Source organism: Sminthopsis crassicaudata, chromosome 1, assembly GCF_048593235.1.
Source record: "Sminthopsis crassicaudata isolate SCR6 chromosome 1, ASM4859323v1, whole genome shotgun sequence".
Taxonomy (NCBI): Eukaryota; Metazoa; Chordata; class Mammalia; order Dasyuromorphia; family Dasyuridae; genus Sminthopsis; species Sminthopsis crassicaudata.
The window spans coordinates 181,445,260-181,468,277 of NC_133617.1; the positions used below are offsets into that span (position 1 = coordinate 181,445,260).

The following is a 23,018-nucleotide window of genomic DNA, read 5'->3' on the forward strand; positions in this document are numbered from 1 at the left end:
ATGACGAGAGAATTTCAGGCATAAAGGTCCATATGTGTAAAGCTTAGAGGCTAGACCACATTGTTTTTTCCATTTCTTTTTGTATTTACTACCTATACCACTTGCGTAAGATTTATAAAATACCACTTTAATTTCTAATTCTATCACATGATTTGGCACATAGAGATGATCATACTGGTCTACTTAGTGTATCTTATTTCCCTAACAATCACCTTTGAGCCATCTTTTATTCCTCTTATGATACTTAACTCAATGATAGCCATAAGTTTGGTATTCACCAAGTACTCATTCATTGATTTTTATTTTATGAATGGCTAATCTGCCCATTAAAGGTACCATATATTTAGGAGAGGACTAGTATGAGCAAAGATTATTAAACTCCCTTTTAGAAATGTGTGGGAACTTTCTCTAATTCCTATCTATTTACATGAAATAACTTCTGAAGTCACCTAGCTACATGTCTGAAGGTCATGGGCTGGCTAGGAGGTATATTTTATAATAACATTTACCTTTGATTCCTGCAACTCCTCTTGGAGTTTTTTTTTTTTTTTTTTTTTTTTTTTACTGAGGTCAAGCCCTATGTACCATGCCCAAGGCAAGTAACTTGAAAACTGCCCTAATTTAAGCAGAGTGAACACTGACCCATGGTAGGGAGGCAGAAGCCCTAGGACACCAGGGTACCACTTCTGCTTGGCAGGCTGCTGTGGGTTGGGGTATAGCTTCAGGGAGGGAGGAGCTAACCTTATTATGCTAAAAGGACTTTAGGGACTGTCAGTATCCTCCAAATTTGGTGCTCTTGGGCAAAGTCCCAGTTATCTAGCCCTAGATATAGTTCTGACACTTGATAAGAAAGCTTTATTAAGAATGTACTCTCTAAGTTTTAAATGACTACTGACCGGGACTCCTTCCTTTCTTTCAGAATGACATTTTCCTCAGACATTATGATAAAGGGCCCTGTCGAAATAAACTGGGTCACTCCCGAGCCTCTGTGATGTGGAACCGAACACAGGTATGTGACTTGAAAAGGAACGATGGAATAAGTTAGGTGTGCTACTTCTTGGAAGACTTATGTCTGGGAATCTTCCTGTTTTATAGCATATAGTTAGTTGTAAGTGATGGGTGAGCATGACCATCTAGTGCAGAAGGCTGGATAATGAGTCTGAGTAAGAACAATGATCCTTCAGAAAACCAGAAAAGTGGTCTGGATATTGCCTATAGCTACAGTTAGTGTTTAATGGATAGAGTTATAGGCTTTGAATGAAGAAGAGTTCAAATATTACCATTGATTTTTCTTAGTTATGTGATTCTGGACGAATCACTTAACTTTTATCCTCATGTAAAACAAAAAAAAATTGGATTTCATGGTCTCTGATGCCCCTTCCCATATATTTAGGAGTGGCCTGGTGTGAGTAAAGATTGTTTGCTCTAAATAAATATGTAAATAAATAAATCAATGATCCTATGGTTTTGTGTAGCATTAGAGACATATATTCTCTGTCCTTCTGACATAAGGAAGAATTGTTCTGGTTTTCTGCTATGAGCATATGTTTAAGAATAGTTAAAGTAGATCCAGGAGACCCTTGAATTTACTGCCATCACTTTAGGCATTCTGAATACACAGCTCAGTGTCTGTATAAATTAAGATAGTGACTTAGTTATTTTCCCCACCCAGAACTGTTTTGGATTCATTAAGGATCCCTTGCTTATCAACCAGTTCCATTATTAACAATAATCTAATGCTTTAAATTTCTCTGGGAAGCTCAGTGATATAGTTGATAGAATATCAGGCCCAGTGTCAAAGAGACTACTCTTCTTGAATTCAAATCCATCCTTAAGACACTTACTGAGCCATGTGACTTTCTGGTAAGTCACTTAACTTCAGTTCCTCATCAGTAAAATAAGCTGGAGAAGGAAATGGCAAACCATTCCAATATCTTTGCCAAGAAAGCCCCAAATGGGAATACAAAGAATAGAAATGACTAAACAACTTGTTTATTTGTAAGATATTATATTTTTCATTAATTAATAATTAAGATATTCATTATCTTATTTGGGCCTCACAAACATTAATTATCCCTGTTTTATAGATGAGATCATGTGAGATTAAGAGCCTTGTCCCAGTGGTCAATGACTAATTCTCAGAGACAGGATTTAAACTTGGGATTTCTTGATCCTGTGACTCCTGAGCCACTGTGTCATGTTACATCACCCAGCCCCTTATAAATCAGTATTGGTTACTTTCTGCTCATGCTAGGGCGTTTGACAGAGCCAGGTTGGGGGCTCTTGGTTCTTATTGTATACGGCTTCGGACTCTCCTGCTTCTGCAGCTCTGGTTCAGGCTCTGGGTGGACCACAATTAAAGCCCATCATGCCATTGAAGTGGGCTTGCGTGTACTATGCTGTAAGAACTCTAGTTGATTGGCTTATGTTGCTCTCTTGTCTTTCAGGTTGTAGGGATTCTTGTGGGATTGGGCATCATAGCCTTGGTGACTTCGCCCTTGCTGCTGCTGGCCTCCCCCTGTATCATCTGCTGTGTTTGCAAATCCTGTCGGGGCAAGAAGAAAAAGCACGACCCGCCCACTACCTAAACCTGTACCCTGTGGGCAGCGTATACAGGATATGTGCGGTATCCTGCGTGAGGATCTGGTGTGGTGCCCTCTTTAGCAGATTCATCTCCTTCTCCTTGCCAACCTTTGGAAGTGCCTATTCTTTACAGGCTTTGAACTTGCTTGTGAGTCTTCAGTGTGGGAAGGGCCAAGCTTTATGTAGTGTTTGAAGAAGCCTGGTTGTGAAGCCCAGACTATGAATGTGGAATATGTCTGGAAACCTTGGGGTTGAATGGGAAGGACCAGCATCATTTGTCATCCGGAGCTCCGTGATTTCTGGACTGGTCATCTTGTGGCCGAGGAGAAGGAGCCCGAGGAGATCTCTCCTGTTACAACAAACTGTGTTGCTGTGATTATTGCATGTATGATCGGAGTGCTAGAGGAGACTTATCTGAAGCTCTGTGATTCCTGAACTTGACAGAAGAAGGAGCCTGGGGAAACATCTCCTTTCAAAACAAACTGTATTGCCATGATTATTATCTGTATGACAGCGCTGGTTGGGGAACGAGCTGGAAATGCTAACTTGGCTAGACTAGATATATTTATTTTCCTACCATGATAGAGTAGAGAGGGCTGGTGCAAAATCTTTGTTGTGTGTGTGGGGGGGGGGAATGTTGAGGTGGGAAGGATTCACTTTCTTAGCAAAGGAAGGATCTGGGATAAATAGCCAACCATATCTTGGGGATGTATCTGTAGAAATGGTATCTCTGCTTCTTCTGTGAAGGTAGAAATAGGCTATTTGGTATGTAAGGATACCACATTTGCAATATCTACAGAAGGTTCTGGGCTATTTTTTGGTAACCTTACCCTGGGGAAAAGAAAAACCTTCAGAAGGAGATTAGTCTCAGTTTTCAGTAAGAGGATCCATGGAATGAGAGTAATGGTAGTATGCTTATTCCAATATCTCCATTTAGCAAGTCCAATTTTCCAAGGAGACCCTTGTTCTCTATTTAAAGGGCCTCTTTTAGAAATGTGGTGTATGTGAAAGAAAAAGGGGTAAAACTCCATTATAAAAGATGATAGGCAAACATAGTTTGACCCTATATTCTTAGAGCTTTAAGTTGTAGAACAGGGCCTAAAAACAAATCCCATCCAGTCATAAATCTCATATCTACTGTATATCCATCTGGTCTCTACCTTGAAAGAAATCTCCATTGAATATCCATGTGAAGCCAGTCTAGAAATACCCAGATGTTATGAAGATAAACAGCTCCTTAAAAAAGAAATGAAAATGAGATCATCCCTTTCACACTGAATATTCTCAATTTTGAATTGTCCTTCAGATCTGTTCCTAACTAAGTGTGTCCTAAATCTTGTCATAGCAATGGAGAATATGATTCTTGCGCTATGTTAGGATGGAAAGCAACATTTTTAATTCTTTTACTGTCTTCCTTTCAGAACCAGTTCTCCCTTTGACTAAATACAACATGTCTATTTCTCAGTATCCATATTAAGAATTATATTATTCATGTACATGACAGTTCCATCTCACCTACTTAGTTGGCAATTTCTTGAGTTTCTGTAGCCAAATAGAAAGCCAGTAACCTAGAGGCCAGTTTCTGAAAACAGGCCTTTCTGTACTTAAGTTGATCCTCAGAGGTCAATGGGACCTTTCCCCTCAGCCCATAATATTAGCTTTTAAACCTTGTTGGGACCCATTAGAGACATCAAGCTGGTCAGCATTAAGAACCTTCCACACACTATTGAGGTGTCTAGGTAGAGTTGCTAGGTAGAGGACGTTAGTGAAAAGGCACTACATGAGGTGCTAATTTTAAAAACGGATTTATCATAGGTTGCTTCAGCTGAAAATGCACAAACTCCATTTTTTTTCTGAGACTTGTGTCACTTTTTGGATGCTTGTGGGCCTGCTTTTCCTATAGCTCCATAACTCGAACTTTTTAAGGACATCTATTATGTATGGTTGGTAGTCTATGCTCAGTGCATAAAAAATTAAATAAATTCTGATCCTGGGGGGTTGTGGTCATCTTCCTCTAAAGCTAATGGCTATTCAGAAGCTATCTGGATATATAGTATTTACTGATATACTTGGCTGTTTGATAAATAAGATTGCCATAGTACAGATCCCAGTTGGTCACATATGCATTTCTAAAGAACAAAGGTTTGCTCAAGCAAGAAGGTAATGGGGATATACATTTTTAAAGCACTTTAAGTCAAATATGTTATGTATTGATTTGTCTTTTTTTTTTTTTTTTTTTTTTTTTGGTTATCCCTAGCACTTAGCATAGTGCTTGTCACACAGTAAGCACTTAATAAAGGCTTCTTGATTGATGGTATGATATTAAACATGCACATTTTTATGATTTGTAAAGGTTATAGAGAAGAATTCTGGGAAATCTTGTGGAGTGGCCTCCAACCAAAAATACTTTAAAGCTCTTTGAATAGTTATATAAATGTCATTATTTTTCACTCTTCCTCTGCCTGCCTTGATTTTATTTTTCCCTACTAATGACAAACAATCACTTATTGCCAGTGGTGCCTTCTCTGTGCTGTCATGAAAAAGGTTACTGACCTTTTTCTACCTGGAACCTGTCTCATTGTAGGCAAGGGGGTTTCTTTATGTGATGAAAACAATCATAAGCACTCAAAGAAACTTTATTTCTCTAACAAGAAAGATATGAATTTCTAGTACTATATTACGTACTTTGAAATGCTAATAATGGAATAGCCGATAAAGTCTAGAACTGATTTTATTTAGAAAGAATCAAAATAATAGCTAACATTTATATAGCGCTTACTATGTGCCAGGGACTGTGCTCAGTGTTTTACAGTATCAAATTTGATCCTCATGACAATCCTGAGAGATAGGTGCTATCATTATCCCCATTTTACTGATGGGGAAACTGAAGTTAAATGACTTGTTCAGGGTCACACAGCTAAGTACATGAATGAGGCTTTTGAACTCAGGTCTTCATGACTGCAGGCCTGGCACTCTGTCCACTGCAATACTTATTTGCAGCCTTTTAAGGATGAAGGGCTAGAGAAAGGAACATCTATGGGTCAGGTTTCAGGAACCTGCTTTCTCATACTTTATGTCTGTGACTTTAATCATCAACCTAGAAAGCTTCCTAAGGGTTGATATGTAGACACAAGAAAAGCCCAGCTATGGATAGAGGACTGATCCTAAAGTTAAGAGTATCTGAGTTCAAATCTAACTTCAGATACTCAGGACTTACTAGCGTATGTGACCTTAAGAAAGTCATTTAATCCCAATTGCCTCACCATCCCCCAAAATTAACCCCCACAAAATAAACAAATAATCCCAGATAGAGCAAAGATTTTAAGAAATTAACCCAGTTTTTTTTAAAAGATGTTTGAGGGAGTTAAGATAAGATCCCACAAACAGCCAAATGATTTGGCAGGTAAAGGACTGAGGCAGTTACTTGAATGTTGGAACTTAACTGTGTAGACAGTATTCCTCAATTTGAGGCATGAAAGTAGCCAGAAGATTCTAAATATAGCTGAAGGTACTGGTAACTTGGATTAATTATAAACAGAAAGGTTTTGTAAATATTCCTGTAAAGCCTACAATGTGGCAATATTAGCTAGCTAGATGAAAAGATGAACTTGGACTTTGTCTCCCTAATAGACTCTTTGAGCCTATTCTATCCTGGTGATTTCAACTTCCTAATGGTGGGGTTGAAAATACCATAGTTTAGTTCTGGGGTGCTGTAACATAACTTTAATATGTGAGGATGTTGTATCAACATGAGATTTTTATTTTCAAAGTATTATATAGTAGGGTAGATAATTTAGGATCAAAGATTAACTTCTACCAGGAGTGAACATCTTATAAAGTCCAGAATGAACAATTGACATTTTTATGTAGAAATCTGCAGTGATTTCCTATTGTTGTCTATAGAATAAGATGATAGAAAGTACATTACTTGGCATTTAAGGCTGTCCACGTTTGGCCCAACATATCTTCCCAACTTATTTCACATGACTCCTTTTTACATACTTTTATATTCCTGTTAAAATAGATAACTAATTGTTTTTTGAACATGACACTTCCATCACCATTTGTGGAGGTCATCTTTATGTCTAGAATGTACTTCTTAGCAATCTTTGTCTTTTCTCAGCTCAGGTACTGGGGTTTCATGAATTTCTTGAATTATTTTGATTCATAAATTAGTTTTTTTCTGTGAGGCAAAAGGCATTAAGTTACTTGTCCAGGTTCATATAGCTAGTTAAGTGTCTGAGGCCAAATATGAATTCAGGTCTTGCTGACTCCAAGGACAATGTTCTATCTACTATACCACCTACCTGCCCCATGAATTACTTTTTCTGATTTCCAACTTCTTCACTCCCAGATAAAAATAACTGATCTTTCCACTCTCAACTTTTCTTAGGGCACTGTTGGGATCTCACCTTCACTTTCATCACAATAATACCTTGTATAATACTTAGCTGAGATCATATTGTATTGCCTCACCTCCAGTAAAATCTGAGCTTCTTGAGTGGAGAAACTGACTTAAAAAATTCATTACCCAACTAAAGGTCTCATATTTAGTAGATCCTTAATAAATATTTGCTGAATGGGTCAGTTACATTTAGAAAAGCTTCTTCTTCTTCTTCTTCTTCTTCTTCTTCTTCTTCTTCTTCTTCTTCTTCTTCTTCTTCTTCTTCTTCTTCTTCTTCTTCTTCTTTCTTCTTCTTCTTCTTCTTCTTCTTCTTCTTCTTCTTCTTCTTCTTCTTCTTCTTCTTCTTCTTCTTCTTCTTCTTCTTCTTCTTCTTCTTCTTCTTCTTCTTTTTTAATCTTGAACTTTTGTTTCTGTTTAGAATAATAATCTTATTTTGTTTTCTGGGGGAGGGAAACTAGGAGCATAGCTGCCTAATTAAGTAATGTTTAGAATGCTAAAAATTTTTGTTCAGGCTGTAATTATGTGCTCTGATCTTCAAATGCATTTTGAGAAAGCAAATAAAGGATTTCTGCTGCAGTTGGTATCATGCAATCCTGGCTCTCCACAGCTTCAAAAGCTATGCCTTATTATTATTTGGAGGTAAATCATAATTTTCTGAGCCTCTGATTTTTATTCTCTTCTCTAAAACTGAAAAATCTGAGTATTACTGTTTGTTTCACCCCAATTTCTGCCTCTAATTATAAATATATGATTGCTTCCATGTATATAGATTAATGTATTTAATAAATACATAACTTTAAGGGCAATAGGAATATAATTATGAACAAATTTTTCATTGAACAGAAGATCACCATGATCTTAAGGGCCAGTGTTTTACTCAGTAATAATATTGGCTTCTATGCTTCTTGCCATTTTCCATTTGCTTAATAGTTTCCGATTTTATTCTCTTTTAACTTTTATGCTTCCTTTCAATTAAATCTTTAAGAAAATGGCCAAGAAAGTATTAAATTGGAACTTTGGAATGAATAAATAAAAAAACCTTTCAGTCCTTTAATAAAATTGCCCTTCTTTGTATTGGTATTTCCTTGGTAAATCTTGGTAAATTCTCCAGTCTTTTGCAATTGAATGACTTCAGGTTTAGCAAATATTAAGTGCCTGCTAAGTAGATGTAGGCATTGAAGAAAAAGGAAAGAGCTAAAAATAGGTGATTTCTGATTCATGCTATATTGACTCCATTCAGAATTTTAGGCTGAATGGCTGTTCTCATCAATGAATCAATCAATTATCTTATGTTACTACCAGAGGCAGAGAATGCTGTGGAAAGAGCACTGTATTGCCTATGGTCAGAGAACCTGGGTTCAAATTCTGACCCCTAGACAAATCTTTAACGTCAGTTTTCTCCTCTAAAATAAGGTTTGACTGGATAATATCTACTATTCCTTCTATCTCTAATCCAAGGAGGAACTACTCCACAGGCCACTATTGTTGAAATTTTTGATCATCTCTGATTATACATATATTGCAAAGTTGTTAGATAGCACAGTTAACTAAAGCAACAGGTGTTTCCTTTTATTGGTTAAAAAAAAGTGTTTAAAAAATGCGTTTGGCAAAGTTGGAAATTAAGGTTCCATTTATTCAATTGACCTTCAAGACAGCAATTGTTAATCCAAATTTAAAATGAATTTTAGAAACAGATTAATAATTGTTACTGTTACAGTTAAGAAATCCCCCACGGATTCTTCCATACCCTGGTGTTAATGAGTAATTTAGATACATTGGTATAATCTGTTATTGTTAGAAACATTTTAATAGTGTATAGAGAGCCAGTTTTAGAGTAATCTGAACACTGGGGTTCACATTTCTCTTTTTATTCAAACTGTATTTCTGAGCAAGTCTCTCTAAAACTAAAATTGCAGATAGCAGATGAAGGATTAACTTAAGAGTTATACAAGAAGTTTTTTTTTTTTTTTTTTTTTTTTAAATTTGTGAGTTCTCCATCACAATAAAATCAATGGCCCAGTCCCTATCCCTCTATTCCCTGTGTTATGGCTATTTGAGCATATGAGCATCTGAGCTTCTAATTAACAAGTACCATAATTCGAACTTCTCTTTTGATAAAATCCATAAGATCAGTTTGAGGACATTTCTATTCATTTAGCCAAATGTTGTTAATGAGATTTTTTTGTAGCATAGCAATATTGGGTAGTTTTAAAAAATATAATTTCAATACTCAGCAAATTTAATGTATTTTCAAATAATTCTTAAATAGGTGGCTTCATACTCCATTGATGACTAACCAATGCTGTATGTAGCACTTAGTTTCATGTAAGTGCTGTATAACTGATGTATTTCAGGAGATTTGATGATCAGGATTATACCATATTCTAAATTTTGGGGTATGCTGGAAAACAAATATTTTCTGAAGCTTTCAAAACAATGACCTACCTGTACCAAACCACTAGAGTACATTTTATTTTTTTTACCCTTGATTGTTATTAGAGTGATATAAAATAATTTGCATATACATGGAAATTCTAACTTTTGAAAATTATTTTTAAAATGAAACTAGTATGTTTCAATTTGCATTTAAATTTCATGGTTTTTTCTCTGAGAGCAGAAAGATCACTTACTTTCATCTGGGAGTGAAGAAGTTGGAAATCAGAAAAAAGTAATTCATGGGGCAGGTAGGTGGTATAGTAGATAGATGCTCAGGATAGCGTTTTCCAATTCTTTTAGAATTGTCTTAGATCATTGTATTGCTGAAAAGAACAAAGTCTATCTAAGTTATTCATCCACACAATATTGCTATTATTGTGTCCAGTGTTTTCCTGGTTCTGCTCACTTTACTCAGTTCATATAAGTCCAGGTTTTCTGAAATCTGCCTGCTCATCATTTTTTAAAGAATAGTAACATTTCATTACATTCATATACTACAATTGTTCAGCTATTTCCCAACTGATGGACATCCCTTTTGTTTCTAATTCTTTGCTACGACAAAGACAGCCCTTATAAACATTTTTCTTCATGTGAGTCCTTTCCCATTCTTGTCTTTATATCAGCAATGTGAGAGAGAACATGTGTCATGTGCATTTTAAAGATAAAGAAATTGAATTAAAGAAAGATTGGATCTTTCTGAAGGTTAGTTAATGGAAAGTGTAATATATTGTGGAGAGAATAATGAATTTAAGGTCAGAAATCCTGTTTAGTAAGTTCCAACTCTGTTTCTTAGTAGCTGTGAGATTTTCAGTTACTTCATCTGAACCTTAGGTTCCCCATCAATATAATATAGATAATAATACTTGCACTCATCTCATAGGTTTTTTTTTGAATCTCATGTCTCCTTTCTAAATGCTGTATAAATGTCAATTACTATTAGAGAGGCAGTATGGCATCAGGGATAAAGTGTTCGACTTGAAGTTAAAAGAACCTAGATCCAGTTCCTACCTCAGAGTGACTATAGGTAATTTAATCTTGGACCATACTTTAAGACTTAAGTTATAATGAGTTAAGAGTAGAGGTAGAGGGAGTCCTCACAGTCCCTGGTATATTATAAGATTAGGTCAGAATTTAAACCTGGTCCCTAGCTGCCATGTCAGCATAAAGCTTTTTACAGTTCTACTGAAAGTATCTTTCCTTCTAAGTACAATCAAATTTACAGAGTCCATACTACTTTTTTTCTGTCACATAATTCACAAAATTATATAAAAGACTCTATCATCTGTGTTAATAGACATTGGATTACCCGAAAAGGGCTAGTACCTTAAAAGTCATTTTTCTTTTTGCCTATGTATAAATACATACAAAGTCAATCAGGTATATTGTCTCATTCTCACCTCCTACAAAGGATTTTCTGGGAAATGAAAGGGAGGAGCAGATTAAGGATAATTCATATTAGAAAAATGTCAGAGGTTCTTGTGTATCTGATTATTTCATGATGGAATCCCTACCACTCTAGGCCTAGTTGTCATCCCCAAGTCTCTCTTTAATTTCCTGCTCCCCAAAGTGGTTTCTTAGCTGTTCTGTCCTTATAATTAAACTTAATTTCTTGAGATTTTTTCCCCCTGCACTTGATAGAGTGAGAAAGCAGTCAACACAGATGCCAAATACCCTCCTACTAGAGCTGCTGTCAAGTTCTTATTCAATTTGTATTTTAGATCCAATGGTCTGATTGTTATGGAAACCTCATAATTAATAAAAATAAGGCAAGAAATGGAACATTGAAGGATGAACTATTGACATGTGATGTGGGGGAGTAATTTTTCTCCTTTCAAAGTATCAAAAATAGATGATTGTTCTATGCCAGTTTTCTTATATTTTAGATGAAGAATTGATGACCCTTCATCCACTTCAGAGTGATAGAAGAGGCTTTAATCTATGTAAGATTCAATGAAGTGTGTGTATGTATGTGTGTGTGTGTTCCAAAAGATATGTATAAAGAAGTCCAGTGCTACAGTGAATTCTTTTGCATATTTGGTTTTATCAGTGTAGTTTTCTGCCTTTTGTGCTGAGGTATATTTATTTTCATGCCCTGAGTTTCCTAGTCTCCCCTGCTTCTGATCAAAATATCTAGCATTTGGGCCTTTTGGGGAAGGGCCCTGCAATAGGTTAAGGAACTTTAAAAAGTGAAAAGTCTATTCTTAGTTGTTTCATTTTGTTTTATTCCTTAATGAATTAGATGGATTATTTTTGTTGTAATTGTTACATTGATTAATGATTTTTGATTATTTTCCATTTTAAAATAAAATAATATCCAAAAAGTTCTCTCATGATATTATTACTTGGGTGTTGGGGAAATGTGAAGAAGAATTGTGGGTCAGCTGTAATGTAGATCTTGAAGCCCAGCCAGTCTAACAAATTCTAAAGACCACACATATCCCAAATTCCAGCGTGGCTTGGACTTGGGTCCAAGAAGAGTTTGGGAATAATGATGGTCTACGGAAGGCTGGCAGGTGTGGAATAACTCTTTTCTCTTTAAACTTTCTCTCATACACTGTCCTGTGTATGAACCCCAATTTCTGACCTCACTTCCTTAATAACTCAACCTGCTTCTAGCAAAGCATTGACAAAGAAAATTCAGGGATGTCCTGAAATCTTCTCTCCTGGATGAATCCCAACTAATGTGATACAACCCTTCAAACAACTTACCCATCATTGTATGTACTCATATGTATACATAGCTCCCCTTACAGAAATGTTGTTCATTATTCTTTATGGAAGAAGACCATCGACATGATGGGGGAAGGGGAGGTGTGGAAGGTGTGATTTGACTTGCAAATGAATTGTATTTAAGTGAAACAGGGCTGTGTAAAGTCATCAGTTTCTCTCCCACCTTCACAGTAATCAGAGTACAATGACAAATCATAGGTCTGAATGACTTGATGACCCTGGATCTAATGAGTAATCTTGAGCTTTTTAAGCTAAAATCTTTTCCAGGTTTCAGCTTCTCTGGGGCAACATATAATCAGTTATTAATGGCTAGGTAGTAACTGAGGTAAAAATATGTTCCTTGTTACCTAATTTTCACAAGCAATTTTGAGGATTTCTAGTTTCCATTATCCCACCCTCTCACACACACACTTCCCCACCCCATACACCTCTGCCCCCTGCCAAATACCTTACAAATAAATATACAAATACAAATTTTAAAAATATAAATATTACAAAAAAAACCCACTACCTCAAATTATAAAATCTTAGTAGTAATGTTTGGTGCTGCACACTGCACATAATTTTCTATATGAAAATTACTAAAAGAAAGTAACTGTGAAACAAAACAAAAAGCTGCCATTGTAAACCTCCTTATCTTCCCGAAGTCTTCCCTTAATGTCCTGCTCCAAAAAAATGCAAAGTGGTTTCTTAGTTGTTCTGTCCTTACAATTAAACTTAACTTTGTGAGCTTGTTTTCTGCTCGTGATATAGTGAGAAAGCAGTAAACACAGATGCCAAATACTCTCCTACTAGTGCTTTTGCCAAGTTTTTATCCAATTTGTATTTTAGACCCCATGGCCTGATTGTTATGAAAACCTTGTAATTTTTTTTAAAGGCAATAAATGGAGAATTGTAGGATGAACTATTGGCAAGAGACAAATTTCATTTAAAAAATAAAATATAAAAGTACCTTTTGACTGAACATTGACTTCTTCATAATAAAACTTAAATTAAGCTTTCCTACACTTAACTAGCCCATTTGTGAAGAAAATGGCTTTTCACATATAGATGGTAATATGTGAGTCACTATAACTGTACCTTGCCTCTCACAGTGACATAAACATATAATAAAAAAAATAACAAAAGCTTAAATTAAGTTTTTATATTATACTTTGATTAAAGAAAATGATATAATGATTTTTTTTTCTAGTTGAGACTATCTGTTATGACTAATTTCATAACATTCCCTTAAAATCTTGTAGCATTTTGTGCTGTTTTATTGAATATGCATCCATAGACTGCAACTGGATTTAGGAAGGGAAAGTGTTATGTTTACTCTCAAGAACTTATTATATGCAAAACAAGAGGCAGTAGGGTGAAGCATATAGAGAGATGATTTCAGAATAAGCAAGACTGGGGTTCAAATGTTACCTCTAACATTACGTGTTGGGCACTTGACAATGCCTGTGGCAACTATCAGAAACTGCAGAATAGTTGCTGATCCACATTGATAAAGATTTTACTCATGTGAACTCCCCACACCAAATAAAATTATAGGTCTGAACAAAGAGAATGTTCAAAGAACTGTATTAGGGTATATGAAGTATGAGGAATACTCCTGAGCCTTATAATCCAGACATAGGATACACACACACACACACACATATATATAAATATAAATGTATATGTCTACATAATAGATCCACACATATATGTATTTAGTCAGTTAACATATATTTATTAGGTTTCTTCTATGTGCTAGCCATATCATCTCTGCCAAGTATACAAAAGACAAAAGACTTTCAAAGAGAAGACAAATATATAACTATGTATGAAAAAACTATAGACAGAATAAATTGGAAATAATTGATGTAAAGAAGGTTCTAGAATTAAGGGATATTGGGAAAGACTTTCTGTAGATAATGGGATTTTATTGGGAACTTAAAGGAAACCTAGAAAGCCAGGAGGTGAAGATGAGGAGGAAGAAGATTCCATACTTGGGGATAGCTGGTGAAAATTCACTGACTGAGTCAGGAGATGGGTTGTCAGAGAACAATACTTTTTTGAGGTATAGATGATAGGGCATAAAGTATAAAAACCCTGGAAAGATGTGGGAGGGAAGGTTACAAAGGGCATTTAATACCAAATAAAAGAATTTTATATTTGATCTTGGAAGTTATAGGGAGTTGTTGGAGCTTATTAAGTAGGGAACATTGAGTAAGGTAATGGTACTACCTTGAAATACCAGAATTTAAGAATCATACCCAATTACTTGTGATTTATGAACATCCCTTTGATGGCAGATGGATTGGAGAGGGGAAAGACTTGAGACAGAGAGAAAAACCAATAGGCCATAGCAATGGTTCAATAATGAGATGATGAGGTCTGTACCACAGTGGTAGTAATGTCAGAGGAGATAAGAGGAAATATGTGAGAGTTGTTATAAAGAATGCCAACAGAACAGAAACAATGCCAACAGATTAAATATGAAAGGTAGGGTGAAAAAGTGAGGAGTCAAGGATGACACATAAATTGCAAACATGGTTAATTGGAGTGATAGTAGTACTGATGAGGAGTAAATGATGAGGAGTAAATGATGAGGTTCTAAACCGAGATGGGTCAGTTCCTTTCTCTCTCTCCTTCCTTCCCAAAGTAACCAAGGGTGGGTTCGGCAGCAAAGGAATTTGCTACTTAATGCTGTATGGAAACATAGCCTTTATTGATTAGAATGGAAACACCGGAGAGCCGGTGGGCAAAATGGCTGCATGGTACAAGGCCCATTTTGCAAAGAGTAGATTTTTGAGTTCTCTCTTTTATATAAGAGCACAACCATTCAGATGCAGTGATGTAAGGAGGTTCCTGAGAGTGATATAAATAAGATAAGGATTCTCTTGTTATCTTTTGGGGACAGACAGAAGTCTCTTCCCAAAAGGAATTTCCTGATGCCATTTGGTCTATCTGAGCAGATTAGAATGGGGGCTGTAAAACCCTGGCCAGCTCAGATAGCCCAGACTAGTTTGACCATATCTTGTATCAAAGGTCCAAGTCCCAAAAGAAGTTGGAGATCAAACAAGGAATACCAAAGGGCTACCGCCCTCAACAGTACCTACAAATGCAAAAGGGATACTTCAAAGATGGAAAATTTAGGGGAAAAAATGATGTTTCAGACATGTTGAGTTTTATATGTCTATTGGACATCTAGTTCAAGATGTCTAATAGGCAAATGGAGATAGGAAGCAGGAGGTCAATAGAGACATTAAGGCTGGATAAGTAGATTGTATCAGAGATGATAACTGAATCTGTTGCAGTTGATGACATTTCATCTGATGAAGTAAAATAGTATAAAGGGAGAAAAAAGGTCTTGGATGTAGTCCTATGGGACACCTACAGACCTGATCTGATTGAAAGTGCAACAAATGATATTAAGAAGGAAGAGTTCAAAAGATATGAGCAGAATCAGAAAGGAAAGCGTACCAAGGAAAAGAGGGAGAAGGACAGTGTCAAAGAATGCAGAGAGATCATGATGCTGAAGATTGTGAAAAAATCATTCAATTTTTCAATTAAGAGACAGTAACTTTGGAGAGAACAGGCTGAATGATTGAATGATGAGGTCAGAAACCAGACTGCAGAGAGTTAAGAGAATGAAGGAAAGGTATTGGAGGCATTTAATAAAGGCAGCTTTTCAAGGAGTTTAGCCACAAAAGGGAGGAGACCTTTGGGATGATAGCAGCATCAACTGAAGGTGTTTTGAGGGTGGAAGAAAATATGGACATACTTGTGGGAAAGTAGGCAGCTGTCAGTGGACTATAACAGATTGAAGATAAACAAGAGTAATAATGATAGAGGAGGGACAATCTGTTGGAGAAGAAAGGAAGAAATGGGATCATGTGTGGATGCTGGAGTTAGACTTAGCAAGGAGAAAGGCCATCTCATCATGTGAGACAGAGATGGAGAAGATGGTAGCAGAAGGCATCTTGGTGATGTGAGATGAGGAGGCGAGAAAAAAGCTCTCAGCAAATTGTTCCAATTCTTTCTGTAAGTTATAAGATGAGGTTCTCAGCTGAGAGAGTGAGAGAAGGAGAGCTAAGGGAGGTTCAAGGAGAGATGACAAGATTTTCAAGTGTCACTGTGGGGAATGAGATAATGAGTTCCTAAGAAGTGTAGAAAGATTGTCTATTGTCTGTAAAGGCTCAATTGAGGTTTTATAATATAAATTTTGTAGTGGATCTAGTCAGAAGAGTTGCTTGATTTTATCTATCTATATTAATCAGCATATATGCAGGAGTGAAGGTGGCAGATGGTGGGAATCATCTAAGGTTGAAGCTTGGCAGGGTACAATCGGCAACATGATATGGTAGTCATGTACTCAAGAGGACAGTGTGCAAATGAACTAGTACCCTGAAGGGTCGAAATGTGGAAAGGAGAAGAGTATAGCTGCTGTAGGGGTATAGATACACAATATGCATATATGTACATATTTTCATATAGACACACATATATACATATGCAATATATTTGTATAAATATATACATATTTATGCATATATATGTATATTTGCCTGTCTTTCTCTATCTCTGTCTCTGTCTCTCTCCCTTTTCCCATTTATCTCCTCTGTCTCTCTCTCTCTCTATCTCTCTCTGTCTCTCTCTCTGTCTCTCTGTCTCTCTCTCTGTCTCTCTCTGTCTCTCTGTCTCTCTGTCTCTGTCTCTCTCTCTGTCTCTGTCTCTCTCTCTGTCTCTGTCTCTGTCTCTCTCTCTCTTTCTCTCTCTCTCTCTCTCTCTCTCTCTCTCTCTCTCTCTCTCTCTCTCTCTCTCTCTCTCTCTCTCTCTCTTTCTCTTATCCTCCCTCTCTCCTTCCCTGAGATGCCTAAACTTTCCAGTAAGGAAAATTAGCCTTAAAGTACCAGGACTTAAGAGTCATGTCTGATGATGGAAGGCCAGAACTTTGAATTCCTGAAAGTTTCTCTGCCAAATTATGCTGAGGAAGAAAAGACTGGGGAGAGAAAACAAGGTATTCTGAGAGCTCCTGTTCAGATGACCAGAATTGTAGCACAGTAGCAGGCAGAAATGAGACTTGGATCTTTTCCAGTTTTCAGTTTGGAAGTTTTTCTCTGAACTTTGTGGAAAAGTGGAGTGTAAAAATATACTAAGCACCTAAAATGTTTCTTTTGTTTTCTTTTATTTTCCAAATTAAAATAGATAGTGAATCTAAGATTACTTCAGTCATAACTAATATCTAGTATCAGGCTGACTTTAGAGATCCCCAGCTTCACATTGAGGTTGTGGAATATACTTGTCAGAAAATGATCCTCTCAAACATGAGCCCAAGACTGAGAGATGTTAATGTAGGCTGTCACAAAGGTGACACCTAACTACCTAGCTCTAAGCTGTCCAAGTTCTAAAAATAAGTAGGCAGTAGGATAGACAGAACACAAAGTAGCATCAACTAAATATCAGATGAGCTGTATAGGTCAGAGAATCTACCAGCATTGGGTTTTTTGCAGCCGCTCAAAATATATTCTGCAGCACTTTGTTTCTATTTATAAAGGCTTATTAGTCTAATGACCTTATCAGCTAAATATAGCTTTAAATGGTAGTATGAGTGTTATACTGTTAACTTAAATTTGAGAACACCTGATGAAGACTTCATAGAAAGAGGAAGATTAATGGTATTGTCTCCAAAGGCTTTATAAAAGTAGTGGCAACATTGGAAACTGAGTGGATGCCCATCAGTTGGGGAATGGCTGAATAAGCTATGATATATAAATGCTATGGAATATTTTTGTTGTGTTAAAAAAAAATGCTTAACAGGATGATTTCAGAAATACTTGAAGAGACTTACATGAACTGATGCTAAGTGAAGTGAGTAGAACCCAGAGAACATTGCACCCCGCAACTCTGATGGACATAGCTTTTCAGCAATGAAGTGATTTAGCCAATTTCAATAGACTTATGATGGATCTACATCTAGAAAGAGAACTATGAGGACTGAAAGTTGATCTCAACATAGTATTTTCATCTTTTTTATGTTTTCTTTTTATTTTCTTTCTCACTTTTTCCTTTTTGATCTGAATTTTCTTATGCTGTATGAAAAATGTGTAAATATGTATTAGAAGAACTGCACATGTTGAGAAGAGGGAATGGGAGAAGTGAGGGAGAAAAATTGGGGACCCAAGGTTTTGCAAGGGTAAATGTTGAAAACTATCTTTGTATATATTTTGAAAATAAAAAGCTATTATTTAAAATAATAAATAAAATGTAGGAATACCATGTCCAGGAGTCCAGGAATACCATGACCCTGAAAAAAATAAAAAATTTATTTATATTATATATATTGTTTGTCCATGTACATATAAATAGACACATGGAATTATATGGAATACTACTGTTAAAAAAATAAAGAAAAGAAAAATGATAATATTTCAGACTGGAGAGCCCTTCAGAGAGGGGTAATGAAAGGGAAGAGACAGAGTTGTACATAGTGAGCTCTGGGAATGAGGAGTAGAACAATTTGAGCAACAGGGTTTTGGTAAGAGGACAATGGGAGATGAAGTTGGAGGAATAGATGGGCAGATTTTGGAGGATCTTAGATAGCAATTTAAAGAGTTTTAGCTTTGTTCTTTTGAAAATAGAGAGTTGCTCGAGATTTTTGAGTACAAAAGTGAAAAATGGAAAACTTTATTTTGGGGGAGGAGCAGACAGCTAGAGGGCATAGTAAATAGGGCACCAACCCTGAAGTCAGGAGGATCTGAGTTCAAATTTGACCTTAGCCACTTAACATTTACTAGCTGTATGACTTTAGGCAAGTCACTTAACCCCAATTGCTCCCCCCCAAAAAAAAAAAAAAACAGAAAAATAAATTCTTTCAGGAAATTAAATCTGGCAGAGATGTGTATGATAGATTAGCTTAGGGAGAGACTTAAGGCAGGGAGACCAAATAGAGAACTGTTCAAATATTACATACAGGAAGCTATAAGGACTATGTCTAGAGTTGAAATGGAAATTAGGAAAAGGAATTTAAGAAGTCTAATAAAAGTAGAATCAGTGATACAACTGGATTTTATGATGTGTAGTCATGGTCTTTTTTTAAATCAGGTTTTCAATTTAAAATATGACATGATAAATTTATTATAACAAGTTGTACATAGTAGATTTACACTCTCATGTGCAAACAACTTTTAATTTTTTTTACTATGTTATGAAAATGCTTATTTTATTTCATCAATTTAAAAAATTCTGTAGCCTACAAAAGTATAATTAAAACAATTTTTACCTTGATTTTGCAAATATAAATAGAGATTTGAGAATGTCCAGTTTATCAGATGCATGAAGATGTTCCTTAAGGGAATTTTTTTTTATAGTTTTTTTTCTTTTATTCACAGAGCCACAAAAAAAGAATTTTAGAAGTCATTTAATCCAGGCCAAAACTCCTCTGGAGGGGACTGCATGACCAGAAGTGGTAATATATGCTCTGCTTGAAGAGCTCATGGGAGGAGCTACCCACCAATTCTCAAAGTAGGTCCATTAAACCTTTGAATATTGGTGATTGTTTTTTTTTTTATATTGAGCCTAGATTTCTGAACCGTCTCTCCTTTACTATTGGAGCCAATTAAAACAAGTTTGGGAGCCAAGCAGAACAAGTCTAATGCATATTACCCATATTATATCTTGAATCACAAATGCTTGAAGACAGACAGGTCTTTTCTTTTCCAAGTTAAACATCCCCAACTTCTTCAATAGATATTTATACATTATATGGTTTCCAATTATCTCATCTTTCTGGCAGCCTTCTTCAAAGTGCTTCTGGCTTATTATATGTCTTTCCTAAACTATGATATTCAGAATTGAACATAATACTCAAGATTTAGAGTAGCCTGGTGGTGCAATGGGTAGAATGCCAATCCTTGAGTCAGGAAAACTCATCTTACTGAGTTCAAATCTGATCTCAGACACTTACTAGAGATGTTACTCTGGGCAAGTTACTTGTCCCTATTTGCTTCAGTTACCTCATTTGTAAAATGAGCTAGAGAAGAGGATTGCAAACCACTCCTGTATCTTTGCCAAGAAAATCCCTAAAGGGGCTCATGGGGGGAGACATGACTGAAAAACAACTCAGCAACAATAATCTCAAGATTCATGTCAGAGACAGTAATTAATAGTATTTATATAGTGTTTTCAGGTTTGCAAAGATCTTTACAAATATTATTCCATTTATTCTCACAACCACTTTGAGAGGTAGGTACTGTTATTTTCCCCATTTTACAGACAAGGTTTAGTGATTTCTCCAGGATCACACAGCTAGTTGTTTTTGAAGCTGGATTTGAATTCAGGTCTTCCTGAACAGTTGATCATTTTATCTTTGATTCTAATAGATGTCCTGTAATAAAAGTCCCCTGTCATTCTTAAGCCATGACTTAGTGGTAGGCCTGTAATCTGTTTCCTTAATTCATCCTCTATTTCTCCTTTCTGTTCAGGTGGTCTTTGGTATATCAATGATGTCATTGTTTCTTTTTCTGCCTGTTCTTGACCTTCACTCAAATGCTCTCGCTTTTTTGCTGTGATTTCAGAATTTCATAACATGAAAAGAAACTTCTTAATATACAATGCTATTTCTCTTTCCATTTTTACATATTCTATTGACTTTAAATAAGATAGAACACTCTACAGCTATACTCCAGCCAATGATTCCATTCTATAAATTTTCATTGATACCTGTACAGTCAAATTCTTTTTGCATGAGAATTTTTAGCACAACTACCTTTTTATTCATAATGATTTTTCCATAAATTTATTAATGTATTTTATTGTTATGATGGTTTATGATATACAATTCTATCCTTCCTGTATTAAAAAGAAGAAAATGATTGAACAAAGAAAACTAAAACTATGATTGATATTTGTAAAGACATTATAAACATAGTAACCATTGTCAGAAGATACACATTGGTTATTTGATGAACTGATTTTCAGGTGATGAGTTCTGTTCTTTTTTCTCTGTAAGGATGCAGTTCCTGCAAAACAAGAGAAGGGAATTTTAAGGGCCCTTTAAATGGGCAGACACAGTGCAACAGGAGATTTGAGTGCCCCAGGAAGTAATCTCTGTGGATATTAGGACTGCCTTGTAGGTGGGATCTTGGCCATACTGAGATAGCTTTGGGTGACTCTCTTGCTGATTGGCTTTGTGTGTGACCTCACAGGCCCTATATAAGCCCACTGCAGACAGCGGTCACTCTCTTTAACCTGGCTTTCTTTAACCTGGCTCCCTGAGCCAAGCAGATGGATAGCCCAGAGAGGTAAGGATTTTGGTAGTGAACACGTGGGTCTTCAGACCAGGTGTTCACTCGGGAACCAACAAGTCAGGGCATTATGTGAGTAGGTATAATAAAGGCTTTTAAGATTACACGTGGCTGTTCTTGAGTGCGCTACTGGTTGTTTAATTATAGATTCAAGAAATCATGGCCAGAGACCTTTGAAGGCCTCAGAGGAGGCGAGCCGGGTAGAGTTCACACTGCAAAGGTCAGTGGTCAAGGGTACTCTGTTGGGCCTAGGACAGACTAGTAATTGTAACTGCCAGGAGGGCATGTTACATTTCTCCTCTGAGGTAATCAGAATTAAATGACTTTTTCAAGGTGTAGTAAGCATCTGAAGTCAGATTTGAACTCAGGAAGAGGAATCTTCCTGATTCCAAACCCAGCATTTTATCCATCGTGCCACCTAGCTGTCCCAAACACAGCCATGGGAATCTTTTATTTTCATTCTATATTATTTTTTGAACTCTCTCAGGACAACTTCACACTCTTATTTTGAATTCAAGGGGCCCAGGAGTCTTCCTTAGCTAAACTAAAAAATGATGGTAGAGTAAGGGACTGAAGGTACTGGAGAAGTTACTGGTCCATGTTGTTGTTATTCAGTTATGACTGAATATATGTATCACCATGGACTTGTGTCCATGGGACTTTCTTGGCAAAGATACTAGAGTGATTTACCAGTTTCTTCTCCAGTATACTCCCATTTTACAGATGAGAACTGAGGCAAATAGGGGTTAAATAACTTGTCTAGGATCACATAATTAGTAAGTGTTTGAGATCAGATTTGAACTTACATATCCCTGCTTCCAGACCTACTGCTCTATCTACTGTATCTCCTAGTGCATGGAACAGGCTACTTTTATATTCTTTGGAAAGAATGTCCCTATGAAAATGCAATGAAGCGGGTCCCATTCCTGTGTTTGGCAGCCTAGTAGCATATATAGTTATCTTCAAATCCTATTTTTATCTTGCTTGTTTTGAAACTTAAAAAATAATTTTTTGCATTATACTTCCTTTGAAAGTGACATTCTGTTATCTCTTGATTGTAGACTTAATTCCAGCTAGAAAATAGAGGGATCAGTTGGTCTTACTGTGTCATTAAAAGCTGTTCTAGCTTTGCCTGTTGCATTGAATGGTAATCTGTGGATGATGAGAAAGAATGTTATATTTTGGCCAAATTCCACATCTATTAATGAATACCCCTTCTTCTTAAAAAAAAAAAAAAAAAAAGAGTAGAAAATTTAGTCCTCAGGGGTTAGGATGGACTTTAACTTTTCTGAATTGTCTGTGAAGAATCCCCTTGAATTCTAAGTGTTCTGATCCAGATAAACCTAGGGAGGATGAGCAGCACTTGTGGTTAGATAGGTGGTTCTTGAAGTGGTTAGCAAGTATTTTTAGGGAGTTTCCTCTTTAGGGCTCATGTATCACATCTGGGCTCAGTGCCCATGGCATTCTTGATCTGAGGCAAAGACTTCTACTCTCCTCTGTCTAGTGAGTCTGTTGCTGGTGGCAGTGGGAAGTTAAGTACAAATGCTTATTTTTTCATGTTTCATCCTTGAAAAATCTACATTTCC

The 23,018-nt window shown here is 36.2% G+C and overlaps 1 protein-coding gene across 4 annotated transcripts in view; it reads left to right on the forward strand.

The window, feature by feature from the left end:
* Positions 1-8,047, forward strand: part of RNF144B (ring finger protein 144B) — a 252,393-nt gene extending 244,346 nt beyond the window's left edge. For 3 of the 4 annotated variants that reach the window (XM_074272496.1, XM_074272504.1, XM_074272488.1), the window contains 2 exons: positions 920-1,009; positions 2,448-8,047. In XM_074272496.1, the coding sequence (XP_074128597.1) occupies positions 920-1,009; positions 2,448-2,588 (231 nt within the window). In that variant the 3' untranslated portion in view covers positions 2,589-8,047. The remainder of the gene's footprint in view (positions 1-919; positions 1,010-2,447) is intronic. The other variant, XR_012483017.1, reaches the window with a different exon arrangement.
* The last annotated feature ends 14,971 nt before the right edge of the window (positions 8,048-23,018 follow it).